Here is a 15,553-nt window from a genome sequence, read left to right on the forward strand (position 1 = left end):
TTTAAGGTATAGATAAGGATTAAAATATTGGTAGATGACTTATATTATACAAGGTGCACGGTCTTTGCTACATGGAGATCTTTAGTTGTGGGAATCTTGTACCAATCCCACATGTCTCATCTTTGGAGCTACAGGTTTGAGATATTCATATTCTTAGTATAATATCATATGTAACAGATTATCTCCATTATTACAAGCATATGTGCTGGCAGTTGACTTTATAGAGTTAAGTTTTCAAAGTATTGTACTTCAAGTCACATTAAATTACTTGCACATCTCTGTTCCAACTAGCGGCTCGCATAAGCATTTGTAAGACTTCTCAAGTGGTTATTGGGTATTGAAAAAATTAACAGATTTCATTAGTTAGTTATTGGTTCAATAGCTGACCGTTCATTCAAGCATGAAATCATTAGTTATGATCACTTGTGATGTCTTATAGGAGTAGATGTGAATATTATGTTCAGTGGAAACTAATGATTAGGAGAAGATATGAGATGCACATTCAGATAATAGAGAAGCTCTCTCTTAGATGAATGAAATCATAGCGTTACCGTTTGTATCTATTGAGCAGACAAAACTTTAATGGGGGAGTAGATCAGTTACTCAGAAGGTAAAATCATTTAAATAGACATTAATGTTGAACTGAAAGAGGACAAGAAAGCTACTTTCTATCAGTTTATTGGGATCGTTACTTGTAAGGATTATTACAGTTTTAAATTTATTATCTTCTTTCTTTTTTTTTCTTTTTGGGCGCAGAAAACTTGCTCTTGACAGAAGACCACAAAACAATTAAACTGGCAGATTTTGGCTTAGCAAGAGAGGAGTCATTAACTGAGATGATGACTGCTGAAACTGGGACATACCGTTGGATGGCACCCGAGGTTCTTGTTCTCTTCCTATATAAACTTCTTTCTCTCTTGTTCTCACCATGTATGACACAATTTATGTGATGCATAATTGTGTTGCTGTTTGGTGTCAGTTATACAGTACTGTTACATTAAGGCAGGGAGAGAAGAAGCATTACAACCATAAGGTAGATTCCTATAGCTTTGCAATTGTGTTATGGGAGCTATTGCATAACAAATTGCCATTTGAAGGAATGTCAAATCTCCAGGCAGCTTATGCTGCTGCTTTCAAAGTAATAGTCTCTTATTCATACTTTGTTCATACACAGTAGCTGTTGTCACCTGCTTTCTTTGTACTGCTAATTTAATTGATGGCATATTGTATTTTACCACCATTTCAGAATGTGAGGCCTAGTGCAGAAAACGTACCTGAAGAATTGTCCATCATTCTAACTTCATGCTGGAAGGAGGACCCAAATGCTCGCCCTAATTTCACTCAAATAATCCAAATGCTCCTTAATTATCTTTCTGCAATTGCTCCACCTGAACCTATGATTCCTCATCGAATTTTCAACTCTGAGAACACCATCTTACCCCCCGAATCTCCGGGTACAAGCTCATTGATGACAGTGCGTGATGACATTGGGGAAACTCCTAAAGCAAAGATGGGAGACAAGCCAAAAAGTTTGTTTTTCTGCTTCAACCTGTGTTATTAACCCTGTAGTCATAAAAAAGATGACGAGCTTTGCAATCGTCTTAAACAAGCAAAGATTGCTTGACTCTAGTTCATGGAACACATTTTGATAACGCCTTAGATTGACACCTTACATTTTAGTTGAAGCTGAGCAAGATAATAACTCTTTATTATATCTATCTGATGGTGATTAATTTTCTCACTTCTTAGGATTATAGTTTTGAATCTTAGCTTTCTCGTGAACTGAAAGTTTGGAGCTGCCCTTAGTTCTGGTGTCTGATTGTAACCTGTAAATTGAAGGAAATTCGATTTCAATTCTTCGTCAGAAACTTGCAAGAAGAAATGAATGTAACATGGGAATGCACCTGGTTCATGCCTCTGCTTTGGCAGATCATAATCATCTGACAAATGGTACACCTTACAGACAATAGAAATTGCTTGGGCGAAAGAGGTCGGCCGGTTGGATGATCATGGTTGATTATCTGATTAGTTGGACTGCATGTGATGTACTTTACTGGAGCGTGAATTTATTTTGGAGTGGTGCCTAAGATGTTCAGGAGTCGGGGGGACACAGGAAATTTACTGAAAATTCCTTGTTTGGGTCTCAAAAATCTGATAATCCCTTGAGTATCTCTATGTGAATCTCAAGTAACTGAAAAAATACATAGATATCACCAATTCTCCATACAAGGGTTACGGGTAGTTCATCACCGAACTCGGAAGATACAATCAACTTCATAAAAGTGAAAACTAATTGACAAAGATTTCACTTACAACATAACTAGCATTTATAGTTTAGAATAGTTCTTACTTTCTACTTCCATGATAAATATCCGAAAAATGTGTCTACATCGGAGATCATGAACATACATTCTGCTGTGTGTACAAAAATAATCTAATTTCAAGCCTTATCATTTAGGGTAATGAATGCATGTTTTGCATTTTAGTAATGTAACTAAATATGGGGTTTACCAGTAGTCATTACAGGAACAAGACCCCTCTTTAAAGTGATGAAAGCGAGTCCGATCTCTTACTACAATTTCTCTATTGAAAACCTTTGATATAATCTTTGTTGCATTGTGGCAATCTGTGCAAACTCTAAGATTCTTTGAAATTCTGATTGTAGTTCCAGGAGACGCTCTGATAAGACCAAAAGCAATAGCTAACTTCTCACTGTGGTGAGCTACTGAAGCTTCTTTATCATCTTCCTCAGCATCTAGTCTTGCATCTGCTGTGTTGGGCACATAGCCAGCTGATTTGATCCTTTTCATCATGTTTTCAGTTGCATCGTAAACCTCCTTAAAATGTGGACACATATTGTCTTCAGCGAGGAATTCATATATTTCTCCATCCAGTTCTATCAAACTGCAGCCAGGAGTCTTTTTGATTCCCTGCTCTCTCATCTGATTCATAACCCTCAAGGCATCCTCACATCTTCCCGCTGATGCATAAATATCTGATAGAAGAAAATAATCTCCACTATGCATGGGTTCCAACGTAACTAGGTTTTTTAATGATTCTTCCCCAACTTCAACGTTCTTATGAGCTCTGCATGCAGCCAACAATGTTCTCCATATGACAGGATTGGGTGGGATGGGCATATTCTTTATGAACTGATATGCCTCTTCAATCAACCCAGCTCGACCAAGAATGTCCACCATGCAACCATAGTGTTCCATCCTTGGTTCAAGGTCAAAATCTCTGCTCATACTGACAAAAAGTTCTCGACCTTCATCAACCATTCCCACGTGACTACAAGCAGAAAGAACAGCTATGAAAGTAACATCATTTGGTTCAATATTCTTTTCCCGCATAATGTAATAAGTTTCAAGAGCCCTTTCTCCTTGTCCGTTACTGGCAAGGCATTGAATTAACACAGTCCAAAAGAACACATTCTTCAAAGGCATCTTCTTAAACACTTCAACTGCATTCTCTATCAGCCCACACTTGGCATAAAAATCCATAAGTGCAGTTCCGAGCGTAATAGTAAGCTCCATCCTCTTCTTCTTTACATACAAGTGAACCCATTTACCAGTTTCTAGGGCTCCAAGGACAGCACAACAAGAAAGTACACTGACCATAGTGACCTCATTAGGCACCACATTTGCCATTTGCATATCATGAAAAACACCAAGCGCCTCCTTACACCGCCTTGCTTGGCTATAACCTGAAATCATGGCACTCCATGCAACTACATCTTTTATATTCATCTGTTCGAACAATCTCCTTGCCTTGTCAACATGGCCACACTTTGCATACATATCAACAACTGCTGTCATTAACTTAACGTTCCCATTGAGCTCTTTTTCCTCCATATACTCACTTATCCACCCACCTAACTCAATATCAGCCAGTCTTCCACATGCCATCAGAACATTGATCAAGGTAACCTCATCAAATTTGACACCCAAATCTCGCATTTCATTAAATAAGTCAACAATTTCCCTCCAGCATTCAGTTTTAACATACCCCGAAAACATTGAATTCCATGAAAAGACATCCCTGTTAGACATTCTGTCGAACATCTTACGTGCAATATCAATTCTCCCACAAATAGCGTACAAATGTATCAAAGTGTTTGTTACTAACTGTCTACACCCAAACCCAGATTTCAGTATCTGGGCATGAATTTGTTCACCTTCTTCCAATGCTCTTATTCTGGAGCAAGCTTTTAATGTACAAGCAAAAGTGAAACGATCCGGCTCTAGCGAGTTTTCAAGCATTGTTTTGTACAACATCACGGCTTCTTGAGGAGACTGCTTCAGAGTGAAGGCTCTGATCATTATATTATATGCTGATGAATCGGGTTCGTTGATTTTGTGGAAGATTGAGAGAGCATAGTCCATGGTGGCGGCGGGAATGAGTATGGCAGCGGCTTCGAGCAAGTTCTCTGATATGGTTGGGTTGAGATGGAAGCGTGATTTGATTAGGTGGGCGTGGACTTGGTTCAAGTCTTTGGTGGTCTTGCATTGTTGCACGATTAGGGTTTTAGGGTTCTCTGGGAACTGGGTGATGGTAGTCACTGTTTTGGCGGGAAAATGTAGCGTCAAGGCCATCTTGTTTGTGTTGGTTTATGAAAATAATGATCTGGGATCGGTAATTTGGCACAAGAAGAATAGTAGTCAATTGAATAAAAATATCTTTGATATTCTCGGAGCACTTTTTTATTTTTTAATAATGTATATGTTCCAATTAATTAGGATAATATATGTACATACATGACAAACAATAAATAGGTAAAAAAAAAAAGTTATAAGAGAATCAAAAGTTTTCTCATATTTTAACTTAAAATCTCTTAATAGAAAGTGAGAAAGTGTTACTTTTTTAGAAAGTTAGCACTTGATTAATAAAAAATAAATTGATCATTCTCTTATCCATAAATTTTAGATAATTAATGTTAGTATCAGATACCAAAGATGCATATATAGCACCGGATGTTGTTTCACGTGAAATGGTATCTCATTTACAACCATACATTTTTTATAGAGTTGTTCTTAACGTAAATAGAAAAATAGAGAACAAAATGAGATAAATTTATTTTCTTTCTCTCTACGGCTCTACCCATCCACTCTCTTCTTCTTTTTTCCCTTATCTTCTTCTGCGCTTAGCTTTTTTTATATATATATATATATATAAAGCATCAAGCATATAAGTATCAGCAGGCAGAGTAATCCCAAAGGAATCACCAAGTAATCTTTTTTAAGAATCATTAATTTTGACAGCTAGTGTGATCAAATTCGCTTTCTCCCAGTAATTATATGCCTCAAGCTACTGCAATTTACATCTTCATCTTATCATTAAGCCCCTAAGTAACAAAGTTAATTTCGATAAACCATTAATTATTCCAAGATCCATCATGGTTGTCACTCTTCTTCCTTCGTATAAAGCATCATATCTTATACCGCGCATATTTCATTTATGGCTGATCAATTCCTGTTTGACGATGACCAAGGATAAAATAAAAGAATCAGATTCACCCACTATGGTCTAAGAATAAAGGAGAACTTATATGGGTCTATATATTGCGGCTGCCATTACTGCTTTAATTATTGCTCGCCGTTGAGAAGGGATCGAGCTAAATAAAATGCAGTACTGGAGCTATGACTTAGCTCCCAAGCAGCAGCGGCAGCAGTCTGATTGGAGCACTACGTCCGATGATTACTATCCCCAAACTAGCGTTGTCAATGAACCCCCTCGCTACCCTAACGTGTACAAGGCCTTTAACAATAATTATGCTTATGGAGGTCCAAATCAAGAAAGCAGTCGGCGTGAAGATCAAGTACAGCACCAGCAGAAGCCTTCTTCCCCAAAGGTTCAAAAGAAGGTTCGGGTGACTGAACCTGTTGGAGTTGTGGAGCGGCAGACCGAGGAAGATATTCAGAACCGTGAGGGTCGTGAAGAGAGCATCGACACTCTGGCTGCTGGCTTCATCAAGAGGAAGCACAAGGGCTTTGAACTCAGCAAATGGAACACCTTCAAATTGTCGTCTTAGGCTTCTTTCAAGCACGCATGTTGGTCACAGTTGACTGACTGGCAGAGACAAAAGCACCCTTTTTTTAGCGTTACCAGCAGTACAATAAGTTCTAGTCCTAATTAAATAAATGGCCTGCCTTTGATGTGTTGTTAGCACATATAAATAGCTAGTGCGAATGTTGTTTGTGTTTGCTTGGATGGCATACATCCTTGTTTGGATGCATTTTGCATATTTTTTTGTATATGTAAAAAATATTTTTGTATAAATGAGGAGTGCGAATTGTTCTATTTTGCATATAAATAGCTAGTGCGAATGTTCCCGTTAATATATAACCGATATTGAGTGAATTGACAAAACATAAAAGAACTAGATGCATGCAACCATATATATCATCAATCCTAAAGAATAAAAGAGAAAAATTTCTGGGCAACTGAAGTTAAAAGAATACAGCTAACATTTCTACTAGTTGTTGTCATAATGAACCAGAAAACGCACAGATTAATATTAATTATTTTTCTAATAAAGGCGGCACTAATTAATCAAAATTGAGTGTCACCGTCCCGAGGAACTTGATGACCCTCATGAAATCTCCTTGAAGAGAAACGATTAAACAAATTTCTAAGGCTATTCTTCTTACTCTCTCTTCGCCGCCTGTGTACAGGAACAGTATCATCTAACCCGGAAAATGGATTATCCAATGATAAACCTGCCTCTAACTTTTTGGACACGGTCACAAGCTCGTAGGAGTCCCATAGCGATTGCCCGAAATCCCAATTTGCACTACTGATACCAGTTTCCTTATTAGCTGATGATGAAGACTTGTTCATTGCTTCTAGTCTGAATCTTGAAGGCTGGCTCTTGAAATTTCTCCTGTGCGCATCGAACTCGTTGGTTGGCCTAGATCCGCCGGAATGGCCGTACCAGGCTTGTGCCACGGCCTTGAGGATTTCAAGTTCATGGTCGTCATCTTCAAGCTCTAGCTTTTTCTTCATGGTGTGGTCTTTTTCTCCAGGACAGTCCTGTTCCTGCTGGGGCCATGCTTGTTCATGTTGTTATCTTAGGCAAATTGCATCCTCACATGATGGTGTTTTTAATGACTGTATGGATTGATCTAGTGTATATATGATGAAGAAATTTTTGTTTCTTATCTCAAACTTTCCAATTCTATATTATTTTTGTGGACCGCAATGATCCTAGCTACTTTGGCACATAATTAATCTGTTGAATTCTGGAGGATTTTTTTAATCCCATTTGGATAATATTGTAGGTTTTAAAATAAATGTCGTGAGTTGTACTATGTAAATAATTAATTATAAAAAAATAATAAATTTGTTAATTTATTTTTAAAAATGTTAATAATTTTAAAACAGTAGGATGTGTTTTGTTAAATCTTATTATTCAACTACTATAAAAATATAATGGACTAAAATGGACAAAATATTATAATATAATTTATTAATACATTTATGTACATGTATGTCTAATTTTTTTTATTGTGTGTATATAATAATTGATAATTAAAATTATTTTTTTATTTTGTTGTGTCTATATAATTGGTAATGTTTTTTATTTTGTTATCTCAATATAATTGGTAATAATAATCTCTTTAATTTTAATAATTTTATTTCCTAATTGAACAAGGATTTGATTTTTATAATATATGTGAGGATATACGTGAAATTATATAAAGTATAAAATCAATTCTCAAAATTAAAGTTTAAAAAGATACTCCTCCCTTATTTTTCAAAATCTGTTGTACGATGAAATGATTTTGTCGAAAGTAATTTTAAAAAAAAAAACTTCTCAAACACTAAAATTAATTTTTAACTTTTTAAAATTATTTTTAAGTCTTTCAAAAGAAAAGAGCTCTTAATATTACTGCTAGAAATATAAAAAGTTAGTAATATAGCTTTAGTTAGTACTCTATGTAAATAATTAATTAAATGCTTTTAATGGATGTAGGAAAGAATTAACCTTTAATTTTACTATATTTTCTCCTATTGCTCATTTACTAGTGCTATATATAATAGCCTGACGACGGATTAAATATTGAAAACCTCAAATGGTCAATCATACCCTCAAGAAAATAGTTATTGATCCCAAATTTCAATTTTATTGCATCTCATATATCATATTACACTTATAAGTTGGGTTTGTAACAAACAAAAAAAATTGGCGGTGTAACCAATTATTTGGAGTTTATAATAAAGAGGAAGTTGTAATTATTAATTGAATTGTATTGCTTTCTTTAATAATTAAATTTTAAGCCACTTGTCTCGAATTAACTAAAATTTATTATATTTGAAGTGTATACATTATTTTCATTATTACTATTCTTTTTTTTTTCCAAAAAACAGAAGTTTGTTGAATTTCACTTCATTCTTCTTTAACGAGACTCAAACTTAGGACTTTGGTCCTAATAAGGCAATGCTCTTACCACTTGAGTTAAGCCTTCAGAACAAGTGTATGTATATTTATCTTCAATGGAGTTGCATTTTGAAAACTAACAATTGATTTATAATTAGCCAATAGCTATATATATATATATAATTTTTTTTAGAAGATATTATCTATTAGTTTAGGCTATGTTTGGGAGCTTGAATAAATTGTGAGATTGGATTAGACTTTGAGAGTAATCAAATAATCTAATCTAAAGTATGTTTGGTTGTATGGACTAATAGAATGTAATAAAATTTAGTCTAGTACTAATAGGTTTATTAATCTTTATTTTTATATGAGTTTAGATGGGATAAGATTAAACGAAAAGTTTGTGTTACCATCCCCTTTTGTCACTCTTTTCTTTTCATCTAACTTAATATTTAACATCAATTAAACATAGAAGTTAATTTCATAATTTTTTAACCTACAATTTTATATTATATAGAATATCAAAAATTCTATTCAAAAATTTATGTTTAAATTATATTTAGTTTAAGATTAAGTATCAAAATTTATTTAAACCAATATCAAATGTTAAACATAAAAACAATCAATTATTTCTTCTCTGTAATATTAAATATTAAAATTACTAATTATCAATATAATGTAAAAATATTATATTATTTATTATTAAATTAAATAAAAATAGTCCTATTTGATATTATACCAAACAAAAGATAATACTATTTATAATTCAGTCTAATTCAATATAATCTAATTCAATTTGACCTTAAAAATTAATGCAATCCAATCATCCATTTCAAACATAAATTTAGTATTTATTCATAGCAACAAATAAATCACCTTTTGTCCTTTTTCAGTTTGCATAGTCGGTTTTGGTTACGTAGGAAATAAATTTCGCTGGATGGACAAATTGTATTTTCTATTTTTTATAAATTGTTAATATGTTGGATGAGATAATTTTATTTATAAAGAAATTCTATATTATTATTGAAAGTTTTTAAATTTTTTATGATGTTTAATTAAAATGGATTTAAAGAAGTATTTGTAATGCTTTGTGAAAAAGTGATTTTATTTATAAAAAAAAAAGAATAAGTAGTTAAAATTAGAAAAACTCGATCATTTAACTGTGGATAAATATCATGGTCACAAACCGGTCATGGAAATAACTATAAAACTATATCTTTCTAATGTATTTTATCCTTTTTTTTTAAGGATGGAGATATTTCCACCCTATTATTTTTATAAATCCGTTTAAATTTCAGAAAATAATTATAATAAGTTCGCATTATCTTTAAAATATACAAATCAATAAAAGGTTTTGACAATTAATCAATGACCAAATTTGATTATTTCACCCAAAAAAACAAATAATATAAATGACCAAATTATTTTCTTATCACCAAACCGTAAAATACGTAGATGACTAATTTTGGCTCGTCATACCTTGTAAATTCGACATATTCCTCCTTCTTGTAAATTGTAATCATGCTCTTGGCGCACCTGTTTGAATTTCTGGTTTGGGTGAAAAGACTCCATGCCAAATATTTGGCTTGTTTCCTTTCATTATTAGGGTTCTAATGCAATTCAGTTCCTATCTCAAAAATAAAAATAGTTGAAAATTAAAATTAGTATCCTGTGAAAGAAACCAAAAAAAAAAAAAAACAAAGTAAGAAACTAATAATTAAGTAGTAATAAACTTAGTAAAAAGAAGAACAATGAACATAGAAAATGAGATGATTCATTTTCTTTTATAATATTTTGATACTTGATTTTCTAAAGAAATAAAAATTTCATGCAAGAAATGGGTGGTCAAAGTTGTTTTTTGAGTGAGTTATAATTTTACATGTATAGAGTAATTAAATATAATTAATTAAAAAGGTTTAATTGAGGATTTTTTTTTGGCATTGTAAAGAGTTTTTTTTTTTTAATATTTAGGGCTAATTTGGGATTGCGATTGCTGATTATATAAGTTGCTTCTGCTGTACAGATGCAATAAGCATCTAATTAAAAAAGCAACTAGGTGTATGGTAAATTGTATTGTTTCGATTGTTGTGAGTTTAAAAAGTAGTGTATATGTGTTTGCTAAATTTTATTACAAATTTGTTTTTTATAAATTAATGACCGAAATAAAGATAAGTTTAAATTACCTTTTTTTTTTGGATTGTGTTTAATAATTGTAGACATGCATTTTTTCTTTTTAAAACGTGTAAAATTACATAAAGTAAAAAAAAAATCAATAATTTGTTACATAAAATATGATAAAAGTTCATATTAATACACAATATAGATAAAATAAAAAAGTAATATGCATTACATCCACATTAAGCTTATTGCAATAAACACCTTGATTATAGAAAAAATATAGATAGATTGAATATTAAAAGTCATGATTATGAAATTGATTTTAGAAGTCACGGTTAATTTTCATGTGAAATTGTTCATAGTTCAAAAAGAATTTACATAATTGCAAGCAAGTCTTTTTTAATCTTATAATAGAAAATACAAGTAAAATATAAAAAATATGAACTTATTATATAAAAACTTTGATACCAAAAAGAAAAAACAATAATAAAAAATATGAACTTATTATATAAAAACTTTGATACCGAAAAAAAAAACAATAGTTGTGACAGTAATTTGATTGTGGTGATAAATGGTAATATGATATTTAATGGCTTATATATCAAGGTATATAGAATAATAAGACAAATTATTATTTTTTAAATATTAAGGTTATAATAGAAATTTTAAAAAAGTATGATAACTTATCTAATAAGCTGCTTATAAAAAATGATCTTCCACTTACTTTTTTATCTAATAAACTACTTATAAAAAGTAATCATCCACTTACTTTTAAAAATTACTGTCAAAATAGAGAAAATTATAAAATAAGTTGTTTTTACAAAATTTATTAAATATTACTTTTATCACAAATTATAAAATAAAGAAATTATTGAGTTTCATCCTCAATTACAAACAGAACCTTATTAAATCACTGTATAAAAATAAAATAATAGAGTATTCAAACTCTACTTTTTTTTTTTTATGCAAATAGCTTTAGGCTTATGAAAATTTTGGATTTTTTTTAATTAAATGTAAAGTACGCTCTTTATTATACGTGTCCGTTCATTATTGGTTGAGGTTCAAAATAAGCCTTTACGAAAAGAAATAAGTTCAAATAGGCACACCCTTTCCCGCCCGATTTAAAATTGAAAAAAAAAAACCCAAATTTTATGTCCCTAGGCCTAGGGTTTGACACAGTATCCAATCCTCTGTGAAGCCGTTCACATTGTAATCCCTAATCCCGGTTACGCTCACCAAAATGAGTACTCCCATGGAAATCACCGTACATAACTCCACAGAAGCCGAGATCTCTGACCAAGACGGCATCCCCGAGCAAAAAGGCGTCGCCGGCCCTCCCCTGCCTCTTCTCGCCGAAGAAAAATTTCTCGTATCCGGTATTTGAACATCTAATTATTATTAACTTTTTAATTTTAGCGTCGATTCAAAACGTGCGCTTTTGTTTTAGAAAGTTTATCTATTTTTTCAGTTGAAGTTTGTTTAACGCTCTCAAGCACAGCTCGAATAGACGATGTTAGGTTAGCTGTTGAAAGGTGAAGAATTTAGTTATTATTTTTCGTATATTTCTCCGAGATTTTGTGTCTTGACAGTTTGATTTCTTGATACTTTAGTATTTCAATTTTATGTGATATAGAATGACTCAAAAGTTTGTTTTGTGTTTAGAATGCTTGAAAAGAGAAGTTTAAGCTATGTAGATGGGCCGATCCCCATCCCTATTGATGATCCGTTTCTTGTCGAAAATGTACAAAGAATCTGTGTTTGTGATACAGGTCTGCTTTCTTTGTTTATTTAGAATATAAAGTAAAGAAACTTTTTTTTTTTTGGGGTTCAGATAATTTAAATGAATATTTATTAGCAGTGAAGTGGTTTCCGATTCATGATTCTGAAATGTATGAATTTGTTGGTATTGTAGATGAATGGGTAAAGAACCATGATATTCTTTTGTTCTGGCAAGTCAAGCCTGTAGTTCAAGTCTTTCAGGTAATTTCACATGTAACATATATCTTTAAATTTCAAGAGAAAAGAGTTATTTGAGATGTTAATGCAATCCTTTTATCGTTCTGGTTCACTTTACACATGGATAGATTTCTGGTTTATCAGTAAAGATGTTCTGCCCTTGATTTGTTCTGTCTTATTGTTTCATTCAAACTTAAACGTAGTTGTGTTGCTTTGTCAGCTTAGTGAGGAAGGACCCTGTGAGGAACTTAGTGGGGATGGCCAGCTGTCTAGCTTTAATGAATGGATTCTTCCTGCCAAGGAATTTGATGGCATGTGGGAAAGGTATTTCTGTTGCTTATTTTCTTCATAGGTTATTCATTGATGTAGTAACATAATAATTTTTTCTTCCAGCCTGATTTATGAATCTGGTCTCAAGCAAAGGTTATTGCACTATGCAGCAAGTGCATTGATGTTCGCTGAGAAGGGTGTTAATCCTTTCCTCGTGTCATGGAACCGGTAAGGGACATCTGTTTGATCTCATTCATATGTAAAAGTAAGCTGGAATAAGTTTTCGTTATTTTTTATGAAATGAGCTTCACTGAAATCTGGTTGCTATACCAGAATAGTACGCTGTAAATGCTCACTTCTTTTGCATTTTACCAAATTCAAAATCTGGGTAGATATCATGTGGAGATTGTGGTTAATTATCACAGGAAAGCTGCAAGAAATGTAACTGTATTTTTCTAACTTTTTATTTTATTTTGCAGCATTGTCCTGTTACATGGACCTCCAGGAACTGGGAAAACGTCATTATGTAAAGCATTGGCTCAAAAACTGTCTATTCGATTCAGCTCCAGGTGTTGATGTTTCGCATGAACCTTTTTTTTTTTTTTTTTTTTTCTGTTGGACTATATTTAATGCTGCCAATATCTTTACTGTAGACTGATTACGTTTCCTGGCTTACCCTTCTGAAATCAGATATCCTCAGTGCCAGTTGGTTGAAGTTAACGCACACTCTTTATTTAGTAAATGGTTCTCTGAAAGTGGGAAGTTGGTATGTAGTCGTCATATATATATATAATTTGGGTTCTGGTTCAATCTAGACTTACTCTTTTCTATCAACTTTAGTTTAATGTATTGGCATTTCAATTGTTACTGGTTTGTCCACCTGGAAACTGACAAGCATCACTTAATTTAGTTGAAAGGAACAAAATAGGGACAGAATAAAATAGGTCAAAGTTGTTTTTGGTGTTCTTATTTTTGGCTGAACAGCTTTCTTCCATTACCCATTCAGTTATGAAAAATATTGGTCGTCATCTTATAACAGACCAAGTAAAGTTTCTGCTGCTGAGTAGAGACTTCAAAGTCTTCTTGTTTTCTCTGTAGTGACGTGCAAGTCATATTTGATGTCTGCCATGCTGAACTTTAATTTTGTTTTACTTTGAATGAATTCTTATTTCTTTTTAAATATTGTAGAAGTGTGTAGCAGCAAAAGCTGATCTTGACTTTAGATTTTGGTGCATGTGGCAATCGGTTTTCACTGAGGATTGTATTAATTGTAGGTTGCCAAGCTTTTTCAAAAAATTCAAGAAATGGTAGAGGAAGAAAACAATCTGGTATTTGTTTTGATTGGTGAGATTTTATTACAATGGATTTTTCTTTCTTTTTTAAAAAATAAAACTATTACCTTTGTTTTAGCTTATATCTATATGAAAATGGTGATACTCAGATGAAGTTGAAAGTCTTGCTGCTGCTAGAAAGGCTGCTTTGTCTGGTTCAGAACCTTCAGATTCTATTCGGGTATTACACTGTTTCTCCCTCCCCGACTTTATCACGACTTCTTCCTATAACATGCACCTTGGAAAATGCATCTCAGGTTGTCAATGCTCTACTAACTCAGATGGACAAACTGAAATCATCGCCGAATGTGATAATTTTGACTACATCGAATATAACTGCCGCCATTGGTAAGCCTATAATCTAATCCAGAAAAAAAAAAGAATTTAACTTCTAAAAGCATCGCACACTAACATGAACCGCTTTTTGTCCTCCCTCCCCATTGTTGCTCTTCTATCTTATGTAGTGGCTGCTGGTCATTGTCACAATACAAGTGGTTTCTTGGATATTTTGTCCTTTTCAATGCTTCCCTTGATGTACTTAGATGCTGTTACTGTGTTTCTTCATTTTCTTTTTGAAAATTTCCACTTTGTTAGTCTACTGATTTAATAATTTTTGGGTTTCAGATATTGCATTTGTTGATCGTGCTGATATCAAAGCGTATGTTGGTCCTCCAACACTTCAAGCAAGATACGAAATTTTAAGGTCGTGCTTGCAGGAACTCATACGAACAGGAATCATATCAAATTTCCAGGTCAATATTTCTAATATTTTCGCACAAAACCATGTTTTTGAAGCCTTGATACTGCTGAATGACAGTGCAATCATTGAATGGCTTAATTCATGGAATTATTAAAGAACATTGGAATTTGTTCAGGATTATGATCAGAGCATGCTTCCAAATTTTTCTATTTTGAAAGAGAAACTCAGTAATCCTGATATTCAAGAGGCTGACAGATCACAGCACTTCTATAAACAATTGCTCGAAGCTGCAGAGGCATGCGAGGTCAGAAACAAAATGTTTCACTTACTACGTGCTTTCGTCTGAAGTTTAAAATGAATAAAGAAGTGATTTTACGTTTATTAGTTGCAATTTGTATGTTTACCTCTACAGGGGTTGAGCGGAAGATCATTAAGAAAACTTCCATTCTTGGCACATGCAGCTCTTGCTAACCCTTACGGTTGCGATCCTAGCAAGTTCTTGCTTACTGTGATAGATACAGCTAGAAAAGAGCGTTCTGAGCTACCTGACTGAATTTAAGGTTATTTCTGTAAAAAAATGTTTTAATGCTTAATGTAAAAAATATAGGAAAGGCTTCAACGTTTTGTTGTCACTTCATGCGATTGATGTCCGCATCCTCTTTATTCTAATTGCTGGTTACAAGGGAACAACACGAGATGGTAACAGAGGCGAGAGGCTATTTTTGCAAATTTAGGGAAGCCTTATATCATCACCCAAGATCCATCAAATTTTTCTCCAACAATAGAAACTCCACTGAG

The 15,553-nt window shown here is 33.0% G+C and overlaps 4 protein-coding genes across 5 annotated transcripts in view; 2 read left to right on the forward strand and 2 right to left on the reverse strand.

Annotated features, from left to right (window-relative positions):
• The window catches only part of LOC18049803 (serine/threonine-protein kinase STY13), a 4,177-nt gene extending 2,436 nt beyond the window's left edge, over window positions 1-1,741 (forward strand). The window contains exons 4-6 of the mRNA XM_006439858.2: window positions 757-881; window positions 980-1,138; window positions 1,247-1,741. Of these exons, the coding sequence (XP_006439921.1) occupies window positions 757-881; window positions 980-1,138; window positions 1,247-1,561 (599 nt within the window). The 3' untranslated portion in view covers window positions 1,562-1,741. The remainder of the gene's footprint in view (window positions 1-756; window positions 882-979; window positions 1,139-1,246) is intronic.
• An 86-nt stretch (window positions 1,742-1,827) lies between these two features.
• Window positions 1,828-4,687, reverse strand: LOC18049804 (pentatricopeptide repeat-containing protein At1g08070, chloroplastic). The gene has a single exon (XM_006439859.2). The coding sequence runs from the start codon at window positions 4,593-4,595 to the stop codon at window positions 2,508-2,510; it is 2,088 nt and encodes a 695-aa protein (XP_006439922.1). The 5' UTR covers window positions 4,596-4,687; the 3' UTR covers window positions 1,828-2,507.
• Window positions 4,688-6,542: 1,855 nt separating this feature from the next.
• LOC18049165 lies at window positions 6,543-7,132 on the reverse strand. The gene has a single exon (XM_006439862.2). The coding sequence runs from the start codon at window positions 7,003-7,005 to the stop codon at window positions 6,553-6,555; it is 453 nt and encodes a 150-aa protein (XP_006439925.1). The 5' UTR covers window positions 7,006-7,132; the 3' UTR covers window positions 6,543-6,552.
• Window positions 7,133-11,638: 4,506 nt separating this feature from the next.
• On the forward strand, window positions 11,639-15,526 carry LOC18049166 (pachytene checkpoint protein 2 homolog). Of its 2 annotated transcripts, none has more exons than XM_006439863.2 (14): window positions 11,639-11,874; window positions 11,967-12,030; window positions 12,161-12,267; window positions 12,411-12,478; window positions 12,675-12,778; window positions 12,848-12,952; window positions 13,204-13,293; window positions 13,415-13,490; window positions 13,999-14,068; window positions 14,166-14,236; window positions 14,313-14,403; window positions 14,680-14,807; window positions 14,931-15,059; window positions 15,168-15,526. In XM_006439863.2, the coding sequence occupies exons 1-14, from the start codon at window positions 11,739-11,741 to the stop codon at window positions 15,306-15,308; spliced, it is 1,380 nt and encodes a 459-aa protein (XP_006439926.1). In that variant the 5' UTR covers window positions 11,639-11,738; the 3' UTR covers window positions 15,309-15,526. The 2 variants fall into 2 exon arrangements, with proteins under 2 accessions (XP_006439926.1, XP_024044443.1); XM_024188675.1 differs by having other exon boundaries at window positions 12,878-12,952.
• The last annotated feature ends 27 nt before the right edge of the window (window positions 15,527-15,553 follow it).

This window comes from Citrus clementina, unplaced genomic scaffold (genome assembly GCF_000493195.1).
Source record: "Citrus clementina cultivar Clemenules unplaced genomic scaffold, Citrus_clementina_v1.0 scaffold_3, whole genome shotgun sequence".
In the NCBI taxonomy this organism is placed as follows: domain Eukaryota; kingdom Viridiplantae; phylum Streptophyta; class Magnoliopsida; order Sapindales; family Rutaceae; genus Citrus; species Citrus x clementina.

What these genes read in the sequence shown, in the direction of transcription:
- LOC18049804 (XM_006439859.2), bottom strand. Translation starts at nt 4,595, where the DNA reads ATGGCCTTGACGCTACATTTTCCCGCCAAAACAGTGACTACCATCACC.
- LOC18049165 (XM_006439862.2), bottom strand. Translation starts at nt 7,005, where the DNA reads ATGAAGAAAAAGCTAGAGCTTGAAGATGACGACCATGAACTTGAAATC.
- LOC18049166 (XM_006439863.2), top strand. Translation starts at nt 11,739, where the DNA reads ATGAGTACTCCCATGGAAATCACCGTACATAACTCCACAGAAGCCGAG. An exon ending in AACCTTCAGATTCTATTCGG is followed by an intron (nt 14,237 to 14,312) that starts GTATTACACTGT and finishes AATGCATCTCAG; the next exon opens with GTTGTCAATGCTCTACTAAC. An exon ending in AAGCTGCAGAGGCATGCGAG is followed by an intron (nt 15,060 to 15,167) that starts GTCAGAAACAAA and finishes TTACCTCTACAG; the next exon opens with GGGTTGAGCGGAAGATCATT.